Source organism: Anomaloglossus baeobatrachus, chromosome 8 (genome assembly GCF_048569485.1).
Source record: "Anomaloglossus baeobatrachus isolate aAnoBae1 chromosome 8, aAnoBae1.hap1, whole genome shotgun sequence".
Taxonomy (NCBI): Eukaryota; Metazoa; Chordata; class Amphibia; order Anura; family Aromobatidae; genus Anomaloglossus; species Anomaloglossus baeobatrachus.
In genome coordinates, this window is record NC_134360.1 from 151,955,865 (window position 1) to 151,979,559 (window position 23,695).

A 23,695-nucleotide genomic window follows, 5' to 3' on the forward strand; every position below is an offset into this window, starting at 1 on the left:
AAAGGCTGCCCTCTAGCACAGCATTAAAGAGGTGAAGGAGATGAGGGAGTAGAGTTTCTTTAAAGGTCTTGTAATAAGAGATAGGGAGGCCATCTAGGCCAGGGCTTTTCCCTGTGGGGCACTTCGACAGGATCGACTGGAGCACCTCAATAGAAAATAGCCTGTTCAGATTTGTTATATGGGTTGTGTTGAGCGTCGGGAATCGTAGTTCTGACAGAAAAGAGATTTTGTCCCTTTGTCTTTTATCTGCTTGTTCTGGTGTCTCATGCTCTTGGATTTGATACAAGGAGGAGAAATATTTGCTAAAGGCATCAGCAATAGGTTCAGTGTCTACAAGTTTTTTGTTATTTGAATCTTTTAAAGAATAAATGTACGTACGTGCTTTCATTTTTTTTTTATCAAGGAAACGATAAGCTTAGATACTTTGTCTCCATGTACAAAGAGGCAATGCCTCCAGTTCATGTAGAACTTTGCAGACTGTTTGTTTCAGATATCTCTGAGCCTTTGGCGTAATTGTGTAACGGGACTGAGGATGTTTGGTGAATGAGAAGTTTTATGTTGCAGTTCCATTTTTTGTATATCTGATTACAATAATGCCACCTCATCTTTTCTGGATTTATTTAAGAACGAGGATATGGAGATAAACTCTCCGCATATTACTGCCTTGTGCGCTTGCCACACTGTAGGAAAAGGGACTGTATCTGGAGTGTTAATGTGGCGCCCTGGCCTAGCCAGGTCGTCACAGATAACACTCACACACCCCACCCCCACTAGACAGGGACACCAGCCAAACACAAAACCCTTGTTGCCTTCCTCCAGTGTCTGATGTCCACTCCAGGTGGGGCGGAGCTAAGCGGTTGGCTCCACCCACCGAGGAGTTCATAGGTCTGGAGGCGGGAAAAGTGACAGAACAGTCTTGGAGTTGGAAGGGAGAGGAGTAAACACTTGGGTGTTTGGGTTTGTGGCCCAGGCACTGACAGCAAGGTTGGCAGATGGTGGTGGCCGTCTGCAGGAGTGGTGGAGCGACGCGGAACCGTAGGACCGGGGTCGGGCAACGGCCCACCGGTACCGACCGGGGAGCGAAGTGAAGCCAGCACACACAGGCAGGGCCATCGGACCCCGACCAGGCTTGGAGCCGCCGACAATAGTCAGATCCGAATGTGACTGGAACCCCAGGGGTTTCACAACAGCAAAAGTCCCGATTGAAGGCAACCGCCCACACCGTGAGGGTACACAGCTACCGCCTAAGGCTAGAGACCCAAGGGCCAGCGCATGCGGGCAAACGGGCTCCTCCGGTACCCATACACCGGGGAGCGGACTACCGTTGGGAATCCATAATAGTCAGAAGAAGAACATCAAGGTGCAGGGAAAGACAGACGCCATCACCTGTCCGAGGAGAGACACTGCAGCCGGCTGCGGGACCCGTCCATCCAGCCATTTGGTTTACTGAGGACTTTGTACCTTTCTTGCTGAGTGAGTACACCCGTGCCATCCGGCACCGCGCCGCGCTATCTCTGCAACCCTGCACCTCACCGACCCTGCCTCCCCGTCACCTCATCGGGCCGTGGGACCACCGACCCCTACCCACGGAGGGGGGAAACAACATCCCAGCTACTCCCTACCATCACTCCCGGGATCCCCGTCATCAGCAGCGATGGCGCCCATCTTCACCACGACCCGTGGGTGGCATCACAGACTAAATCCCCCAAACCAACCACCCCTTTCACTGACAGGCGAGGAGCGCCGCTCGAGTCCCTGGATCCGGCCCACCGCTCGAGCCACCGAGCAGCCATCGCAGCAGCGCCGGACCCGAGCGTTAGCGAGAGCGCAGCAGCGACGGCGTCCTCCCCGCCCGTGACATTAATATCAAAGTAATTATTCAGGGCTTTCCTAACACGTGTCTTATACTGAGATTAAGACAAGAGAGATTAAATTAATCTCCATGTCCTGTTACGGGCCCTTTCCCCAAGTGTGATTCCCAGTTTTAAGATAGAATGGTCAAAATGGACGCTAGTAATAAGTTTGGCATATTGAATCATGGAAAGAGCTGAGAAAGGAAAAAATATGTAGTCAATTGATTCGGCCATATGAATTTTGTGCAGGTGCGTAATGAGAATAATCTCTTTCTGTTGGGTGGAGGTGTCTCCAGGCATCAACCAGTTGGGCCGAATACAAGGATTTATGTATACGCATCAGCGCCTTTTTTAGGAATAGAGGATCAGTTTGTGGAGGAATCAAATTCTGGATTGAGGGCCATATTTATATCACCTCCCAGGATGAGCGTACCCTCAATAAAATGTTTAGCTTCCATAAAAACCTTCGATATCCAGACATCCTGCTTAGTGTTCGGGGCGTAGATATTTTCTATTGTTACTAGTGTATGTACTATTTTCCCTTTGATGAATACAAATCGGCCCATGTTGTCCGAAAAGGTATCCAGCAATTGAAAGGGTGTGTGTTTTGAGAAGGCAATGGCTACTCCCCTGGCTTTTTTCGTAGTTGAGTATGAGTGGAACCATGTGTTGTAAAATGCTTTATTAAAGTTAAGTGATTTCTCTAGCATTAAGAGGGTTTCTTGTAGCAGAAGTATGTCTATCTTTTCTTTTTTAAGGTGGACTAGAATTTGTGAGCGCTTGACGGGAGAGTTAAGGCCTCTTACATTGTAAGAGGTGAGTGTCAGCAGGTTGTGTTGTTTAGCCATAGTTAAACTGTGTGAATGCCTAGCTCAACCCACTCCCACCTAGGATCCCGAGCCAATGTGAAGGTGATACACAGAGAAAGGCAAAAGAGAGATTAATAAGAGAGGGGGGTATTGAGGGGGGAAGGAGGGACATAGAAGGATAGGAGAATGGTGTGTATAGCAGTCTTGTCCTTGTGGACCGTAACCATAGGGGATTTTTTGTGGTTCAGTCAAATAAGCAGACAATTTTGGTCTGCCAGGGAGAACCCTATAATTAAATATAACAATATATGCAAAAGTTTAACCTAAAAGAAAAACATTTTAAATCTTTAGGATGATAAGAGGGAGAGAACAAGAGACAACGGTCAAATATTCAAATTTGTCAGATACTCATCACATATGCAGTCTTTATTCAGATGGAGCAAGCGCCTACAAACAGCGTCGTGTCTGGTTTCAGGCAGAGGCGGCCTGGTAGGTCTTCGTCTGGGGTGTTGACTTTTTGGATATTCCACGGTTTCCCATGGATGCTGTGTGGGGAGTAGTGGAAGATGTAGAGAAGGTTGGAGGAGATTCAGATCTGGCATTGATCCTGGCGGGATGTCCAGTTCCACGCAAAGGTTAGAGAAGTCCTTGGGAGATCTTGCAGTGAACTTCTTTCCCTTAGCCAAGACCAAAATACTGAAGGGGAACAGCCAACGGATTTGGAATTGTTGTTTCCTCAGTTTGTCCGTGAGAGGTTTAAGGATGCGCCTCTTGGCCAATGTAGAGGGGCTATGTCTTGGAAGATTACAATGTTAGATCTTTCATGTTGGATGTTAGGGTTTGATCTGGCTTTATGGAAGATTTTGACCTTAAAGCGAATCTAGAATTCATCAGATAACATCTCTGGGAGGATCATTGGGATTGGGTTTTGGGCGTAGTTCTCTGTGTGCCCTCTCTATGACTTACTGGTATTTTTCTTCAGCATCCAAATAGTTTGAGAAGAGGGTAGTTAGTGTTTTAGAGATGTCCTATGTGATTACCGTTTCCGGAAGACCCCGTATCCGGAGATTGTTGTGTCTATTCTGGTTTTCCAGGTCCTCCATTGCGGCATATAATTTGTAGATGTGGTCATCATGTATCTGAGGGTTGGCTTCCAGTTCTTGGGCATGGGATATGATGGCAGTCTGTGACTGCTCCAGGTCCTCCACTTTGTGGGCAAGTTGGTGAATGTCTCTTTTAATGTCAGATAGATCTTTTGCCAGAGGTGCTAAGGCTGTTTTGAGTGTTCTGGTAATAAATGCGGTGGAAATTAGTTTGTCTGGGCTATCAAACATTTCCGCTTCTGTGTCAGAGACATCTGAATTGTGGTCAGGTGTACGTTGCCCTCCTTTGCTCTGCTCTTGTTGTTGTTTATTTTTCTGTTGCTTGTTAACGAATTTGTCCATCTCTTTTTTGTGGGGCTTGGATGCATGGTATACCTCTGTTGATGCAGATATTTGACCGAACTTTACCATGTTTTATCCTGTTCGTCTGTAGGTTGACACTGGGGTTCTCCCTGGTACCAGAGAGATTAATTTATTACATTCATCTTATACCCAGTACCTGCTTGTCTGTTTAAGTTAGGTGCTTGGTTCTGGTGTATGTATACCCCCTAGTGTCTCAGGGGGTATGTTCAATGACCACCAGGCTTCCTGAGACAAGCAGTAAAGAGATGTATGTCAGGGGATATCTTCTTCTTATGACCTATTTGCTAGGATGTAGATTGTTTCCCCTTCACAATATCATCAGGTGTGTCCCCTTTAAAGGTGGTGTCACACACAGTGATGGCGACAACGACATCGCTGCTACGTCACCATTTTCTGTGACGTGTCAGCGACGTCCTGTCGCTGTCGCTGTGTGTGACATCCAGCAATGAGCTGGCCCTTTCTGTGAGGTCGCCGCTCGTTGCTGAATGTCCTGCTTCATTTTTTGCTCGTCGCTCTCCCACAGTCTGTGTGCTGCAGCTGGAGGCACTGTGGGCAAGGAGGACAGGTGAGACATGGCATAATAGGGGACAGAAGGAAACCAGAAGTAACACATTAATAAACAATGCGCTCATAATTGCAGGTGACATCAGCCCCCCCCACCAGATCTGTATACCCCCAGTCGCCCCCCACCACATCTGTATGCCCCTAGCCCCCCTCATCAGATTTGTATGCTCCAGGCCCCCCCACCAGATCTGTATGCCCCCAGACCCTCCACCAGTTCTGTATACCCCTAGCCCCGCCCACCAGATCAGTATGCCTCCGCCCCCTCACCAGATCTGTATGCCTCCAGCCCCCCTCACCAGAACTGTTTGCCCCCCACCAGATCTGTATGCCCCCAGCCCCTCCACCAGATCTGTATGCCCCCAGCCCTCCACCAGATCTGTATGCCTTTAGCCCCCCCGCCAGGTTTGTATGCTCCCAGCCCCCCCCTCACCAGATCTGTATTCCCCCAGCCCACCCTCACCAGATCTGTTTGCCCCCAGTCCCCCTCATCAGATCTGTATTCGCCCAGCCCCCCTCACCAGATCTGTATGCCCCCAGCCCCCCCACCAGATCTGTATGCCCCCAGCCCCCCCACCAGATCTGTATGCCCCCAGCCCCCCGAAAAGATCTGTATGCCACCAGCCCCCCCACCAGATCTGTATGCCCCCAGCTCCCCCCCACCAGATCTGCATGCCACCAGCCCCCCTCACCAGATCTGTATGCCTCCAGCCCCCCACCAGATCTGTATGCCTTTAGCCCCCCCACCAGGTTTGTATGCTCCCAGCCCCCCCTCACCAGATCTGTATTCCCCCAGCCCACCCTCACCAGATCTGTTTGCTCCCAGCCCACCTCATCAGATCTGTATTCGCCCAGCCCCCTCACCAGATCTGTATACCTCCAGCACCCCCCCACCAGATCTGTATGCCTCCAGCCACCCCACCAGATCTGTATGCCCTTAGCCTCCCACCAGATCTGTATGCCCCCAGCCCCCCCACCAGTTTTGTATACCCATATCGCTGCCCACTAGATCTGTATGCCTCCTGCCCCCCCCACCAGATCTGTATGCCTTCAGCCCCCCTCACCAGATCTGTATGCCCCCAGCCCCCTCACCAGATCTGTATGCCCAAGCCCCCCACCAGATCTGTATGCCCCTAGCCCTCCCACTAGATCCGTATGCCCCCAGCCTTCCTCACCAGATATGTATGCCCCCAGCCCCCCTCACCAGATTTTTATGCCTCCAGCCCCCCTCACCAGAACTGTATGCCTCCAGCCCCCCCCTGATCTTTGTCTCCAGCCCCCCGCCAGATATGTATACCCCAGCCCACCCTTCACCAGATCTGTATGCCTCCAGCCCCCCTTCACCAGATCTGTATGCCCCCAGCCCCCCTCACCAGATATGTATGCCCCCAGCCCCCCTCACAAGAATTGTATGCCTCCAGACCCCCTCACCAGATCTGTATGCTTCCAGACCCCCTCACCAGATATGTATGCCTCCAGCCCCCTTCATGAGAATGGTGTGCCTCCAGCCCCCCCACCAGATCTGTATGCCTCCAGCCCCCTTCCCCAGATCTGTATGCCAGCAGCCCCCCTTAGCAGAACTGTATGCCCACAGCCCCCATCTCCATATCTGTATGCATACAGCCTCCACCAAATCTGTATGACCCAGCCCCACTCACCACTGCTCCTGTCAGCACCACTAAGCATAGACAGATGTTCATCTCACCGCACTCCCGATGCGATAGCATCGGGCCTATTTCTAGATCAAATATAATCACGTTCTCACACTCTGCACATACAAACGTAAATATACACACACTGCACATACTGTACATAGCAAGCAGTCTCTTTTCGGTTACTGTAGACTCCTGCATTTAAAGGACTTTGGTGACATCATGGCCACATGACTTTGATGTCTCCAAAGGTCCCTAAGCAGTCTTAACCTTTAGAATAGCAATACTGGGAATCCCTAAGAAAGTGTGGACCCTGAAAAATTACCCAATTTGCCCTACATTCCACCTAATGCTAGATATGCATGCCAGCCTGTCCCCTCTTCAATTCCTCTAGACTCGTGCAGCCAAAGAACCTTTGGTGACATCCATGGTTACATGACCATAATGTCACCCAAGGTTCTTAACAGGTTTTAACTTCAGAATGGAAATGCTGAAACCCCTAAAATAGTGGGGGCCTAAGCAATTCACCAGGACCCCCATAGGACAATCTTGACTGTTCCTAGGGATTGTTTTTGGAGTAGGGCTTATATTTCCAGCATACTCCAAAAATCCTGTAAAATTATGCTTGTGCTTGTTTTTTGGGTAAATTTTATTTTCAAGCAAACCCGGTATTGTGGACTTTTCTATCCTTATGTGACGCCCTGACAAAATCAGGTTGTCACAGGAGACTGCATCCATCTTTCAGATGAAGGACTCTCTCCTCCTTAGCCTAGCAACACAATCCCACACACAGGTACAAACACCAGCCACAAAGCCTAGTCACCCCCCAGGACAATAGGGACACACCAGTGGAGGGGGCCAGGCAGATGGTGACGCCCATCTAGGGGTCCTGAGGTGTCAGGGGAGGGAACACGTCAGTGAGAGCTGAGACACAGAACTGAGTAGACAGAGGAAGTGAGAGGAGTGAAGTGGTAGTCGAGGATAGTAGCTCCCGGACTACCGGACTACCTGAGCTGACTAGGTGGCAGACGGCAGAGCAGGGCTACAGACAACGGAGTTCCGGTCACGGGAGACCTTAAGTGGACCAGGGCAGGGTTGTATCCCGCTGGTGCCAACACTGGAAATCCGGTCCGGAGGCCGTGAACAGTCAGGGTACCTGGGCGTCCAGGGCGAGGACAGCTGCAAGCACCTTGTCAATTAGCCAGCAGGGGACAAGGTTCCAGATCTTGTCCCACAAGTAGCCCAGATAGAACGAGATGAAAGTCCAACGCGGGGGATAGGGCGTCTGCAAGTGCCTGCAAAAATCCCAAGGGTCAGATCTCGCGGGCAACAGCTCCCACAGCAAAGACACCAGGAGTGGACTCTTCCCGTTCCATGCGGACTAGTCAACACACGAGACACAAAACTAGAGTGCAGGAGGAAGGGCCCCTGTTCTGTTCACCGGTGTGCGGGACCCGAGCACACCCTTCCAGAGGCTACCAGTATCCAGCACTTGGTTTACTACTTGGACTTTGTGTGACTTATTTGAAAACTGTGAGTACACCGGTGTCATCCAGTCCAGCCCTGCAGACTGCGTCCCTGCACTCTACCTACACCTGGGCCCTGGGACAAAACCTCCCCTACCCATGGAGTGGATACTATCCTGTTGCCCCGCTCCATCAGCCCCGGGTGGCCCATAACAAGGCAGCGGCGGTGTCACCAATCATCACCGCAACCCACGGGTGGCGTCACTGACAAACTCTCCCCTGTAAATAACCCCTTTTATACAGTTGTGGGCGGCGGGCCGCTGCACGAGCCCCGGATCCGGCTGCCACTCGAGCCACAGCCACGATCTCATATCTGAGCGTCTCGAGTAGCTCCCCCCTGGCCATAGCCTGCGCCCTCGCCCGCAACACGTATATGTAATCATGAACTGTGAGTCCTGACATCCTATCCCTAGGCTGGGAAACCTTAAAATGGCCATTAATTACCCTGCCCACATCTTTTATAGTTACTCATGATTAGATGTGCTAGATCACGTGATGGCATAAGTTGCAAGGTGTTATAAGAAGTCCGTGCACCCACACCATGTTCTCTTTTCATCAATGTGTGAATTTGCTGCAGGCATACTTTTTTGGGGAGGATCTACGCAAGTTATTCAAATTCACTGGGACTTTCAAAATGGTATTTGCAGCAAATTTGACTCAAAGTTGATTAACAGTGATTCAGGCATCTCTAATATTAATTCATGAATCAAGCTATCTCTCTCTGTACAGTGAAAGCTTTCTAAAAACAACCTCATTGATCACCTGATGAACAGTAGAATTACATTAGAACATTAGAAGAACATTAGAATGGTTCTTTAACAGAACCATTCCATAAGATAATTTCTGTAGTATTGAGTGGTCATCTAGGAAACATCTATCTTTCTTTACATCCACAGGACTGAGTGATAAAAGCTGTTAACACACAGAAATGGTCATTTGATCACTGGGTCATTTCTATGGCACCTCTTTGGATGTAATATCAATAATTACAATAAATAATAAGCAATTTATCTGTTTATTTTTTACAGCTATTACCTGTGAATATGGGTCTTCCGTATACAAAGATAAGGATGTTATTAGCTACACATGTCCTCGTGGGCAAAAGCCGAAATACAATCTTGTGCAGTGTTTTAATTATGGCTGGGGTCCATCAATTATTTGTGAAGGTAAGTCTATGATTCTGAAAAGGAAGTGCATTAGTGATGTTAAAAAATATGCCCTGAAATTAGTTATAGAGTTCTGGCTAATTGTCTGCTTTTTTGACTCTTACTTTAGAATAATGATGACTGACTTTGACTTCCCCATATTTTCAATGCCATATTCTCCATATAGTTTGTATTGTTTCAATAATCGATGGAATTGACTTCCTGTTTCATTTCTCATTATGTCAGTGTCTCAATCTATGGCTTTATACTGTATATATACAAACTGGCAATTTTAGCCCGGGAGACAAGGACTCAACAATGGCCTAGGAGTCGTCGACACATTAATATACTATTTACCTCTGGCTGCTCCATTAATTAGAGGTAACAAGGCTTTGACCCCTTTCCCCCTAATCCTGGTGTTCACCCTCCTGACCAGAGCCATTTTGACAAGTTATAACTAGAGTTGAGCGATGTTCGAGGTTCGCCAATTTCATGTTCGAGTGATTTTGGGGGTGCTCGAGATCGAACACGAACACAAGCTTTATGCTAAAAGCTCGATAGCTCGAGTTACGTTCGAGAACGGTTCGATCAGCAAAAAGCCTAGCTAGTTACTAGCTGGCTTTTCACTGTAATAGTGTGAGTCACTCTGTGATTCACACTATTATCTAATTTCAGCGTATAGTGTGTGGGGGCGGCGTGTGTAGATCAGTGCTGCTGGGATCATGGCGATAACCATTTTTTTTTTTTCCCCTAAGTGCGCGTGCAGTGGGGCGGGCCAGCATGTCAGCCAATCCCAGACACACACACAGCTAAGTGGTCTTTTTTGCCAGACAAGCAAGGGCATGTGTCATAGGCTGTCCATGTCACATGTCCTTGCATTATAAATACGGGCATTTTCTCTCACGGCGCCATTTTCTGCTTTCTGCGTGTAGGTGACAGTCACCGCTCACGCAGCTCCTGGCGCCGCTCCGCTGTCTACGCTACACACACAGCACTCTACAGATTAGGGACAGAAGTTTATTTCAGCCCTTTTCAGGGCTAATTTTCTCAGGCTCAGAGCCATAGGGGACAGTCAGGTCCATGGAAACGCTGTATACAGCTTCAGATAACAGCGTCTGTGTACCTAAGCTCAGGGAATTCCTTGCTGCATTTCACCATTAGGAGGGATAGAAAGTGAGGCTTCCTTTCCTGTCCACTGACCCAGAGAACCTGGCCACTGTACCCACCTGCCCACTTTTGCCAAGATATTTTTATAGCAAACAGTGCTGGACATAAGTGTCATCCAAAAAGGTGGCTGCTATACTAATTTTGTGTCCCACCGGTGCCAAGCATTTACCAGCACATCTGCATTAAACCCTAATGCACATTTTGCTATGCTATTTTTATAGCAAACAGTGCTGAATATAAGTGGCATCCAAGCAGAGGCTGCTATACTAATTTTGTGTCCCACCGGTGCAAAGCATTTTCCACCACCTCTGCATTAAACCCTCATGCACATTTTTTTTACGCTATTTTTAAAGCAAACAGTGCTGGACATAAGTGGCATCAAAAAAAGTGTCTGCTATACTAATTGTGTGTCCCACTTGTGCCAAGCAAGTCCCACCACCTCTGCATTCTACCCTCATGCACATTTTGCTACGCTATTTTTATAGCAAAAAGTGCTGCCAGTTTTAGGGCCATAGTTGCATTGTCAGGGATAGTCAGTGTTGGTTCTTCAGCTGTCAATAAAGTTACACCACCTCTGAAATCTACACCACCTCTCAATTTTTGCCATCACATTGTAATTGACTAATCTTGTCGCTAACAAAATGAGTGGCAAAAGGACAGATGCTGTTGGAAAGGGGAACAGGCGTGTTGGAAAAGGAAAAAAAGTTTGTGTCCGTGGGGAAGGTGTCAAAGCTACATTAACATCTGCTGAAGATAATCCATCTTCCAGCAAAAGTAAGATGTCTACTACTTTCCGTGGACAATCCGATGCTCCGTGCTCACTTTTTTATGGACCCGAAAAACTGTAAGAAAGGTAGACGATGCGCAAAAAAAGAACATGCTTGAATGGATCTCAAGTGCTCCAACAAGTGCCCTCTCCTCCACCTCAACTACCACATAAAAAAACAGCCCTCTGAGTTGTCATCCCAATCACAATTGCTTTCTCCCAGCCCTCAAGTCTCCACCCGCCCTGCACAGTATGGTGTACCAGAGCTGGCTGAGTCTTCAGAGCTGTTCAGTCACACTATAGCCTGGGAATCAGAGGTCTGCTCCCAAGCTACAGTGAGTACAAACCAGGAAATGGTCTGCAGTGATGTCCAGAACCTTTGTGACTCAGATTCAGGCCGTGATGACCAACTTTCTGAGAATAATGTTGACCCTCATTCCCAAACTGTAACACCTGTTGGTGGAGACAATGAGGAACATACTGATGACAATGAGACGCAGATACCAGATTGGGATGACAACTTAAATATTCGGTCAGTGCAGGAAGAGGCTAGGTCTGAGGGCGAGGGAAGTGCAAACACAACGCTTAATGATGAAGTTCTAGATCCCACTTACTGTCAACCCACAGTCAGGCACTTGAGGAGGTCAACAGAGGCACTGGAGGAGGATGCAACTGACGACGAATTAACCTTGCGCCTTCCTGGACAGAGTCAGAGTACTGGTAGCACATCTACAACTGCATCGTCAGCCACCACTCTGCCTCTGAACACAAGTCGGGGTGGCTCTGCAGGTCGCATGTCCTCTAAGCCTTGCCTAGTCTGGTCTTTTTTTGACCTTGAAAAGGATCTCCCAAATCATGTGATCTGTAAAATTTGTCGTGAATCTAAAAGTAGAGGCAAAAAGCTCACCAGTTTGACAACTTCTTCCATGAATCGTCACATGAATATCAAGGATAATTCCCAGTGGGAAGCTCACTGTGCTGCAATGCGGCCTAGCGTAGCGGCCCAACCACTGCCTGCCCCTTCCAGTGCATCCGCGCGCTCTTCATCTTCTATTACTGGGGGGACAGCTGTCACACCTGGTTTTTCACGCACACCTTCCACCACTGTAACCGCAAAAGGCAGTTTGCTTGTTAGGTCGTCAGTTGGTTTGGAAGGGGAAACAAGTGCGTGTGTACAGCTCTCTCAGACATCGATAGCACCAACGTTGGATGAAGGCAACATCATGTCTCCGCCTGCACTTTCCTCACAAACCTTCATTTTTCCAGGGACACCCTACTCACCACCGTCTACACACAGTAGCCAGATCTCTGTCCCTCAGATGTGGACAAAAAAAAGGCCATTTCCTCCGACCCATGACAAAGCTAAAAGGTAGACTTTATCCCTCTGTAAGCTCTTGGCTACCAGAATGCTGCCTTTCCACCTGGTGGAGACACAGGATTTTAGAGACCTTATGTCCGTCGCAGTGCCCCAGTACCAGATGCCCAGTTACCACTACTTCTCCAAGAAAGGTGTGCCTGCACTACACCAGCATGTCGCACACAACATCACTGCTTCCTTGAGAAACTCTGTGTGTGAACGGGTGCATTTCACCACCGATACTTGGACCAGTAAGCATAGACAGGGGCGCTACATGTCGCTGACTGGGCACTGGGTAACTATGGTGATAGATGGAGAAAGGTCTGCTGAACAAGTCTTGCCGTCCCCACGACTTGTGCGTCAATCCTCTGTATGTATAAGTTCCTCCAAGGCTACTGCCTCTTCAACCTCGTCTAGGTCTTCCACCTCCACCCCAAGCCTGCCTGGTCAGGCCACCAGCATTGTAACTGCGCACAAGGAATCACGCACACCTCCTTACTATGCTGGCAGCAGAGCGCAACGGCATCAGGAGGTCTTTAGCTTGAAATGTCTTGGAAATAAGAGTCACACAGCGGCTGAGTTGTGGGCAGCTCTGCTCTCCGAGTTTCATAAATGGTTGTTTCCACTCAACCTGCAGCCAGGTAAGGCCGTGTGCGACAATGCTGCAAACCTGGGTGCGGCCCTTCGCCTGGGCAAGGTGACACACGTGTCTTGTATGGCTCATGTGTTGAACCTTGTTGTCCAGCAATTTTTAACACACTATCCCCGCCTAGATGGGTTTCTGAACAGGGCACGAAAACTGTCTGCTCACTTCCGCCATTCAACCGCCGTAGCTGAGCAACTTGCATTGCTCCAGAAGTCTTTCGGCCTGCCGGTTCATTGCCTGAAATGCGATGTGCCGACACACTGGAATTCGACTGTCCACATGTTACAGCGACTGTCGCAGCACCGCCGAGCACTGGTGCAATACGTCATGACGTATAGCCTGAGCCAACGAGATGCAGAGGTGGGGCAGATCACTCTGATGGAGTGGTCTCAGATCAAGGACCTATGCACCCTACAGCACAGTTTCGACATGGCGATGAATATGTTTAGCGCTGACAATGCCATTATCAGCATGACAATTCCAGTCATTTTCATGCTGGAGCACACGCTAAACACTATTCGGAATCAGGGGTTGGTTCTACAGGAAGGGGAGGAAGTACATGAGGATTCATATGCGCAAGGGATAACAACATCACCAAGGTCCAGACGTTCATCATCACCAAGGCGGCTGGCATGGGACGGTGGGGGAGAGGGATTAACAAGGGCGCATGGTAGCAGGCAAAATGTTGAGGAAGGTGCAGGACATGAAGAAATGGAGGACGAACTGTCCATGGACATGTAAGACTCAGCAGATGAGGGAGACCTTGGTCACATTTCAGTTGAAAGAGGTTGGGGGGAGATGTCAGAGGAAGAAAGAACGGTTAGCACCTCTATGCCACAAACACAGCAAGGACTTGGTCCACATGGAGGCGCAAGACACATGAGCGCCTTCTTGCTGCACTACCTACAACATGACCCTCGGATTGTCAAAATTAGAAGTGATGATGACTAATGGGTTGCCACACTATTAGATCCCCGGTACAAGTCCAAATTTTGTGAAATAATTCCAGCCATAGAAAGGGTTGCACGTATGCAGGAGTATCAGCAGAAGCTGTTATGCAATCTTAGCTCGGCTTTTCCACCAAACCCCAGTGGTGCACGGAGTGAATCTCCCAGTTGTAACTTGACAAACATGGGACGGTCTCGTCATCAACAGTCTAACCGTACCAGCAGCACCGTATCTGGTGCTGGTAACAGCAATTTTATTGAATCGTTTCAGAATTTTTTTAGACCATCCTTTGCAAGACCACCAGAGACTGACACATAGTCAACGGCTGGAGAGGATGATACAGGAGTATCTCCAAATGAACATCGATGCCATGACTTTGCAACTGGAGCCTTGCTCATTTTGGGCTTCAAATCTTGAAAAATGGCCTGAGCTCACCACTTACGCCTTGGAGATCTTGTCCTGTCCAGCTGCCAGCGTTGTCTCTGAACGTGTCTTCAGTGCTGCTGGGTGTGTGCTGACAGATAAGCGCACGCGTCTGTCCAGTGACAATGTGGACAGACTAACGTTCATCAAAATGAACAAGTCATGGATCTGCAAGGACTTTACTGCCCCTGTGTCATCCTGGGGAGAGTAAATGCTTGTGTATTTGGAATGTGCTTGATGCAAATCTCGGAACGTGGGAAGAAAAAAGAGAGGGCGATCCGGCACAAATCCTCCTTAAGTTAAAATATTCAAGTCTTTATTTGGACATATTTAAAAAACACATCGTGAAGACCAAAAAATTCATTCAGATGATGTCAGTACAGATCATGAAGGCTTAACGCGTTTCGGACTAATAATATAAAAACAAAACAAGTCCTTAATCATAAGTGCTTCATGAAGCCAAAAGAGCTACTGAAATAGACTAAGCATTTAGGTGGGGAGGGGGGGAGGGGGGAGGGTATGCTAATAACTCTGGAAAAAACAGAGGAGGGGAAGGGGGGACAGGTGGATGTTTGGATGTTAATTAACTTCCCATGTTTAGAGCTGCGATTAAAATCCGGTAAATGAGGGTTAAAGATTAACCATATATTGTAAGGGTTGATATAGATATATATATATATAAACATAAGACTCCGAAGCTCGCTAAATTGACACCCAATTTCCTTCTCACAGAGTTAAATTTAGCTCAAAGGATTGATATTTGCGGCTATAGAACTGATCTCAGCGAACAAAGAATATATATATACATACACATATATCCATCATGACTGGATGGTAAACAATATGTTAAGTGTCATAAGACCCGTCTCTAGTGCTCCTCAAAAAATCAAAGAAGCTCAGGCGATGTTATTCTTACTGATAGTAATCAAATTAATTATGTTTTTTTAAAAGTGTTCGGCTATTCTGGGTAGGAGTGGGTGGAAATAAATTTCTCTGTTATAATTAATGTGAATAAAAGAGAAAAGAGGGAAAGGAGAAAAAAAGGAAGAAAAAGGTGATGCAAATCTACCTGTGAAGTGTGCAACTGGGGCACAAGTGCTGCCACTGAAGGGGTGTCTGTGTGGCCCAATTTTTGGAAAAAAGGGAGACTCTGCTTGGAGTAACCCTTGCGGTGTTTTTAAAAAGGAGCCAAGATTAACAAGTCATGGTTCAGCAAAGACTTTGCTACCCACCCCGGTGTCATCCTGGGGACAGTTAAGGCTTGCGTATTTTTGAATGTGCTTGATGCAAATGTACCTGTTCAATTTGCAACTGGGGCACAAGTGCTGCCACTGAAGTGGTGTCTGTGAGGCCCAATTTTTAGAAAAAAGGGAGAGTCTGCTTGGAGTTCCATTGCTGTGTTTTACATGATTTTAGAAGGGCATGCCATGCCTATATCTGTGTCTCCTCCTCTTTTTCCTCGTCCAGCTGTTTAGTTTTTGCTTGAGTATTTGTCCTTGTCACTTTCCCATCTGTTTGTGTTGTCTTGGGAGTTGTTTGTCACCTTTTGGACAACTTTGAGGGTGTTTTCCAGGTGTTTTTATGTGTTTGTGATTGCCTCCAATTGTTTCCTATGGAGTTCGAGAGTTCGATCAACGGCTCGTCGAATGGGGCACCGTTCGACGAACCGAACCGAACTCGAACTCCAGGGGGTGGCTCATCTCTAGTTATAACTCTGGAATACTTCTACGAATCCCAGTAATTCTGAGATAGTTTTTTTCATGACATATTGTACTTTATGGAGAGTGGTAAATTTAGACTGATATTTTTTGTTTTTATTTGCGAAAATATCGGAAATTTAGCAAAAGTGTTGAAAATTTTGCAATTTTTAAACTTTGAATCTTAATGCCCTTAATCCGAGTGTTATGTCACACAAAATACTTACTAAATAACATTTCACACATCTCTTCTTTACGTAAGCGCAATTTTTGAAACAATTTTTTTTTGTTTTGTTAGGAAGTTACAAGGGTTCAAGGTTCACCAGCAATATCTCATTTGTTCAACTAAATTTGTAAAAAAAAAATTTTTAGGGACCACATTTGAAGTGACTTTCAGAAGCCAACGAACGATGGCAAAACACATATATAGCGAGAATATCCCTTAAAGCTGCCTTACACATACCAAATTTAAAGTGCCCAGTGCAAAGTGTGCTGCAGGTCAGTCCAGAGAAGGCTGGCTGTCCCCATGGAGAAATAGTCCCTAACCCCCGACATGTGATTTGCCAGAGAAGAATGATTCTCAATCCAAATGGCTTCTTCAGGGAGGGATAGTAGCTACTCTGGACACTTTAAATTTGGTATGTATGAGGCAGCTGTAATAGGATACACCATCATGTTCCAATTCTGCTTTTTAGTACCCACATCATCCTTATTTAAATGTCCTTATGAGTTTTAAAAACATACAGAATTTCAAGGGATACTCTCGCTATATGTGTGTGTTTTGCCATCGGTCGTTGGCAACATGAATGGATAATATTTTTAGTAGTAATTGTATTGTTTTTGTATCCCGTACAAATGCAAGTTGTTGCCCACTATTCAGGATACCACAAAGGTGTTTATGTATTTTTCTGTCCCTTTACGGCCCAGGACACATGTAATTTAAAGGGATATTACCATTATATAAACAGTATTTGGTTGCCCACTACATTTGATGTTCTAAAGGAGCATTTAAACTTTTTGACCATGGATACTGGTGTATTGTTCCATTCATGCATTTTTAAATCACAGTTGTCATTTTTATATGATCACCACCACTTTGTGTTGTGAATAATCTTTAATATATATTTAGATACACTAATTACTCAGTTTCTCCTGTTTATTAATTCCAACATGCATTACTGTGGAAATCTCACTGCGCTAAAATGCAGACTAATGGGCCTACCCAACCACCGCCAAATCAACATCATCTGCTGCTTCTGACTCGCCCACCCCAGGGCTATGGGACACCCGGTGCCGGGCCGGACTAGTCCAGGGGTAGGCAGTGGTGGCGGGGCCCGACTCCGTGACCCTGGCGGGGTCAACTAATATGGCAGTTGTGGGGGTGGTAATTATAATTGAAGTTTGTAGAATTATTCGTGATGCCACCTGTGGATTGCGGCTATAGAGCCGCCGCTGCTGGATGGGACCTCCGGGGCTGATGGATTAGCAGCTGGGATGGTTCTGCTCCTCACAGGTGGAGCGGTACCCCGGGGCAACCGTTTGTGTTTATGAAAGTCTATGGGACTTTGGAAATGGTGCAGGGCTAATCAGGTAGTGTAAAGAACCGACACAAACAACAGTCTCTTTACCTTATTTTCTTTTAGTTTGGAACAGTTCAGTCCTGGGAGACCGTCACAGGTGGTGAAGGGGATCCGGTCGGCCTGGAAGTAACTGGGGTGATCTCCTTGGCCAGACGAGTATTGAGGCCTACTCCCTGTTCTTCCTTTGCTTCTACAGGACCCTGCACTCTGGGGGTTTAGCAATGGCCCTCTTGCTGCTGGGACTTGTGGTACGTCCCTTTCTCATAGGATAGGCTGCGCAGGCCCTCTCTGATGCTTCTCTCCTGGAGTCCACACCGGGCCCTGGTGATGCAGCTGTACCTTCGGGTTGTTTGGGGGGCCAGGAGACCTACAGTCCTCCTGCCCTTCGGATTCAGTTACTGGGGGATCTAACACCCTGGCAACCACAGACTCCGATGTCTAATTTAGAATCTTCTCTACGTGCCTCTCTGCAAATCCTGCTTTTCTGGGCTGAGCTATCTGAGCTCCAGGCCCCCGCTCGCAGGACAGCACTACTCAGCTCCTCTCTCCTTGAACTTCCCTAGACTGACTACCTAACTCCTCCGTCAGGTCAGGCTTAAGGGAGTGCTCCCTGGAACTCCAGGTTTAGAGCTCCCTCTGCTGGCCTGAGGGAGAAACGGTGTTGATTGTTGGTACTTACTGGCCAATAGACTTCCCCAATTACCTCCAGGCTCAGTATTAACCCTTTGGAGGGGCAACACTGTTGTGGCAACCAGATCCTGTGGCGCCACACTTCTTCCTCCTCCTGAACGGCGAAACTATTATAACACAGATCTCTGACCGCAGAACTTCCTCTTCTGTACCCGCTACAGTAGGGGTATGTGAGGGCTTGTCGGGTGTTATGGAAGTGACGGTGCCTAGTGTTTTTGATCCATGAGAGACACTGAGCACACCATGTTTCTCTACTCAGCATTACATCTCCCATTACATCTTCCTCCCAGTCCACCGCTCTGTCGTGTACACCTTAGACCACCCTCTCTCAAGACAAAACAATCACTGATCTTGGGGAGACCAGCCAGAGAAAACACTGCCGGCAGCCAGCGAGGGCGCTCAAGACAGTGAAATCCTAGGTACATTGCCCCCTGGGAAATATGCAAATCAAAAAAGTCTGTGGAGCCTCTGTTAGGAGTCTCAACACAGAAACCAGCCAGATATCCCTCCGGGAAGGACCCAGCCAAGGGGTGGCTCTTTTTAGGAGACCACCATTACCACCATATTAAGTGGCCCTTTTAGTCAATATCCAACTTTTTGACAAGTTTAACGACTCCCACCCTCTCTCAGCACAGCAGCTAGCCCTCGGTCATACAATTTTGGTCATGTAAAAGACCATTTCCTCCCATATATGTAAAAGTGAAGAGCTTGAACTTCATTATATCAAATCTGTTGGCCACGGAAATGCTGCTTTTCCGTTTGATGGATACAGAGGGTTTCCGAAACCAGATGGCCGTGGCAGACCCCCAGTACCAGTTGCCCAGTCACCATTATGTCTCTAATAAAGCTGTGCCTGCACTACACCATCATGTTGCAGCCCAGATTACCTTTTCCTTGAAAAACCCTGTCTCTCAGGGTGCATTTAATCCCTGACACCTAGAAGAGCAAGCATGGCCTGATACGTTACATCTTGCTGACTGGGCACTGGGTTATTCTGTTGGCTGTGGGGGCAGGTGGGGAAGGGGCTGCTTCTAAGTGTTGAAACCCCCAAAGCTTTTGGGACAAACTTCCGGATCTACCGCTTCCTCTTCTGCTTCCTCAACCTCCGCTAGGGCCTCCACCTGCTCCCTCAACCTCTCCCTTAATGTAACATGCATTCAGAGAGTGCAGAGAGAATCCCTCTCCCCTCCATACAGCTCAACACAATTAGGCAGTGCTGAAATTAATCTGCATCGGAGAACGCACTCACAGAGCTGCAGAGTTGTGGACCGCTATCCGGGCCGAGTTTGATCAATGGCTGTCTCCACATAGCCTAGAACCAGGGAATGCCATATGCGACGATGGTGCAAACCGTTTAGTGGCCCTATGCCTGGGTGACATCGCACATGTGCCTTGCATAGCTCACGTACTGAACCTGATTGTACAGTAATTTCTAGCCCCCTATCCCGGGCTGGATGTGCTGCTGCACAAGGCATGGTCAGTGTGTACTCACCTCTGCCATTCACATCCCATGGCTAATCGACTTGCAATGCTACAAAGGACTTTCAGCCTACGGTTAACCGGTTGATATGCGATGTGCCGACACGTTAGAATTCCATTCTGCACATATTGCAGCGACTTTGGCAGCAGTGGCAAGCCCTGGTGCACTATGCCATGATGCATAAACTTGGACAAACTGTACGGATGTGGGGCAAATCACGAATGCAAAGTGGACACAAATAAAGGACCTCTGCCCCCCCCTGCACAGTTTTAAAATGGCTATGAAGATGGTTAGCACTAACGATGCCATCATCAGCATCATTATTCCACTCATCTATATGTTGGAGTACACTTTCAATAGTCTGCAGGAGGAGTTGGGGGTCACAGAGGAAGATGAAGAAGCAGAGGAAAATGAGTAAGGCGCACCATTTCCTGTAAGGTCCAGACAGTCGTCGCACAGGCGGGTGTCACAGGAGGGTAGAGTCCATCGATTGTGGTGGCCTCATGGTAACAGACAAAATGGTAGTGAAGGTGCAGGAGCCAGAGGAACAAATGGTAGAGGAAGAGATGACGAGCATAGACAACTCCGGAAACGAAAAAGACATTGATTCCGTCTCTTTTGTCTGTGGTTGGTGGGAGAGGACGGAGAAGGTAAATTTGAGCATTACCCCGCCACCAATAAAACATGGACATGGACCGCATGGAAGCATACGACAAATGAGCGCCTTCTTGCTTTACAACGTGATGAACTTATAGTTACTATTAGAAATAGTACAGATTACTGGGTTGCCACTCTGTTAGATCAACAGTACAAGAGTCAATTTAGCAAGATGCTTCCACCCCTGGAAAGGGACATGTGGATGCTGGAGTATCGAAACAAGCTTGTAGACCATCTTAAGGCTATGTGCCCACGTTGCGTTCTGTCCCTGCAGAAATTTCTTCAGCAATTTGAACAGCACACATGCGCTTCAAATCGCTGCAGAAACAAGCTGATTTCATGCGCTCTGGATGCAGCCTCTCCCATAGACAGAGCGGGACCTGTGTGACGCCCTGGACTAGCCAGGTAGTCACAGACATACCAACACACACACCCCCACACCCCAGACAGTTACATTAGTCAGACAAAAACCCTTGTTGCCTCCCTTCAGGGTCTGATGTCCACACCAGGTGGGGTGGAGCCAGGCGGTTGGCCCCACCCACCGAGGAGTTCACAGGCCTTGGGGCGGGAAAGGCAGTAGTTCAGTTTAGGAAGAGGAAGTGAAAGTGAGAGGTCACGAACTGCGTGTGCCTGGGTAGGAGCCCAGGCACTGACAGCAAGGTTAGCAGACGGTGGTGGCCGTCTGCAGGAGTTGGTGGAACTCTGCAAAGCCGTAAGGACCGGGGCTGGGCGGTGGCCCACCGGTACCAAACCAGGGAGCGGAGTGAAGCTAAGCACACAGGCAGGGCCATCGGACCCCAACCAGGCTTGGAGCCGCCGACAATAGTCAAATCCGAGTGTGACAGGAACCCCAGGGGTTTCCTAACTACCCAAGTTCCGTCAGAAGGCAACCGTCCGCACCGTGAGGATATACAGCCACCGCCACAGGCTAGAGATCCAAGGGCCAGCGCCTGCGGGCAAAACGGGCTCCTCCGGCACCTATACGCCGGGGAGCGGACTACCATTGGGAAGCCATCGGAGTCAACACAGTACACAAAGGTGCAGGGAAAGACAGCCACCATCACCTGTCCGGGGAGAGACACTGCAGCCGGCTGCGGGACCCGTCCATCCAGCCGTTTGGTTTACCGGAGCCTTGGTGCATCTGTTGCTGAGTGAGTACACCAGTGCCATCCGGCACTGCGCCGCGCTGTCCCTGCAACCCTGCACCTCACCAACCCTGCCTCCCCGTCACACTGCCGGGCCCCGGGACCACCAACCCCTACCCACGGAACAACATCCCAGCTGTTCCCTACCATCGCTCCCGAGATCCCCGTCACCAGCAGCGGTGGTGCCCATCTTCACCATAACCCGTGGGTGGCGTCACGGACTAAATCCCCAAACAAACCATCCCCTTTTCACTCACGGGCGAGGAGCGCCGCTCGAGTCCCCGGATCCGGCCCACCGCTCGAGCCACCGAGCAGCAGCAGCAGTGCCGGACCCGAGCGTTAGCGAGCGCAGCGCCCCGCCGCCCGCGACACCTGCATCCAAAGCGCATGAAAGAAGGGACATGTTCATTTTTAGAACGCAGCGCTTCGACAGCAGCCGAAGCGCTGCGTTCTAATACGCCACGTGGGCATGGATTAGGCACAATCTTCATAGATTGTGTTGTGGACGCAGAACGCAGCGTAACTGCATGAAAATATGCTACGTGGGCACATAGCCTAACAGTAGTTTTCCACAAGACAGCAGTGAGGCACACAGCGTGCATCACAGTTCTAGAATTACAACCAAGGGGTTGTTGAGTCGTCAAATGAGCAACATTAGCAGCAGCAGCAGTTCAAGTGGGAGAAGCAATTTCTGTGATTTATGGCATACATTTTTTACACCATTGTATGCACCAGTGGAACAGAGTAGAAGTCTGACACATTGTGAACAACTAGAGAGGCTGGTGTAGGAGTATCTAGAGCTGAACATCGATGCCATAAGGGGGAAATAGGACCCTTTTGCATTTTAGTCTTCAAAAATGGAAGAGTGGCCTGAGCTTGCCAGTCACACCTTGGAAGTTTTGGCCTGCCCGGCATCCAGCGTTCTCTCAGAACACATCTTCAGCGCTGCTGGCAGTATCTTGACAGAAAAGCGCATCCGGCTGTCCACTTAAAGCATAGACCACCTAACGTTCATAAAGATGATCAAGTCGTGAATGTCCAATGACTTTGCCACCCCAGTAACAGACTGTGCAGACTGGGCAATAGTGTACTGCTAGGCTTCTGTGAGGAAGAGGCTAACACGTCTGTCATGTATCTCATGGTTTATAAACTCTAAATGCCAGGCAACATCCAGTGTGTTGCATAGACAATACCGCCCTGCTGTTTTAACACCCTATGGGGAGGGGGGCAATTGATGCTACTGTACTACTGTCTGCCTAAAAGGTATTTAAATGTTGAGACTCTAAGATGGGTCTCCAAGTTGAGTCTTGTAGGTAGTGCGTCATCTTGCTGTCTGTGATGGCTTTTTTCTGTAGTGCCATGGTTATGGGAGCACCAGCCCTACGCCTGTCTTTTATCTTTCTGTCTCTGGTGAAGGTAGAAATGATGGTTTAAGCCTTGTTACTGGGCCAGTCTTATGCTGCCACGTTACTTTGTTGGGCTATTTGTAGTGTGTGCCAATTGTTGCCACTTTTCCTGTTGCCTGACCTTAATTTTTGGATTTGCAGAGACTTCAAGTAGGGTCTCCAAGTTGGCTTTTGTCTGTATTGCCAGGGTATGGAATCACCAGCTTGCAGGAAACATATTTTTGACTTTCAGGTCTATAAATTGTGTTTCTATGCAAATCAGGACATTATCATCATTGGATACATCCTGTACCAATATCTGAAGATCCAATGCTGTCTGGGTAGAAGGTTGCTGTAACTCATCCAATATCTCCACCTCCTTGGAATCTACATTTCAGGATCCCAACAGAATGAAATTGTGTCGCCCAGGGATAGGTTAGGGGTACTCAGAACCAGACCAAGGAGTCGCTTCTAGAGGTACCACGGTGGTGTGACCCAGTCTGTGATCCCAGGCTCCACAACAAAAGGAGATTATGTAAAGGGTAATATGTAAGTTTATGATCCGTGACGCCACCCGTGGTGTGCGGTGAGGTAATGGAGCACCACCGCTGCCGATCAGAGGATCCCGGGGGTGGTGGTGGGCAGCAAGATGGCGATTTTCCCTCCACGGGTAGGTTGTTGATGTCCTGGGACCCTGGTGTAATGGATTGGGAGTGACGGGTGCAGAGCAGGTGGTGCAGGA

The 23,695-nt window shown here is 48.4% G+C and overlaps 1 protein-coding gene across 1 annotated transcript in view; it reads left to right on the forward strand.

Moving 5' to 3' along the window:
- The window catches only part of LOC142250053 (complement factor H-related protein 1-like), a 214,976-nt gene that overhangs the window by 53,518 nt on the left and 137,763 nt on the right, over positions 1–23,695 (forward strand). Inside the window, exon 4 of the mRNA XM_075322115.1 lies at positions 8,896–9,033. Within this exon, the coding sequence (XP_075178230.1) occupies positions 8,896–9,033 (138 nt within the window). The remainder of the gene's footprint in view (positions 1–8,895; positions 9,034–23,695) is intronic.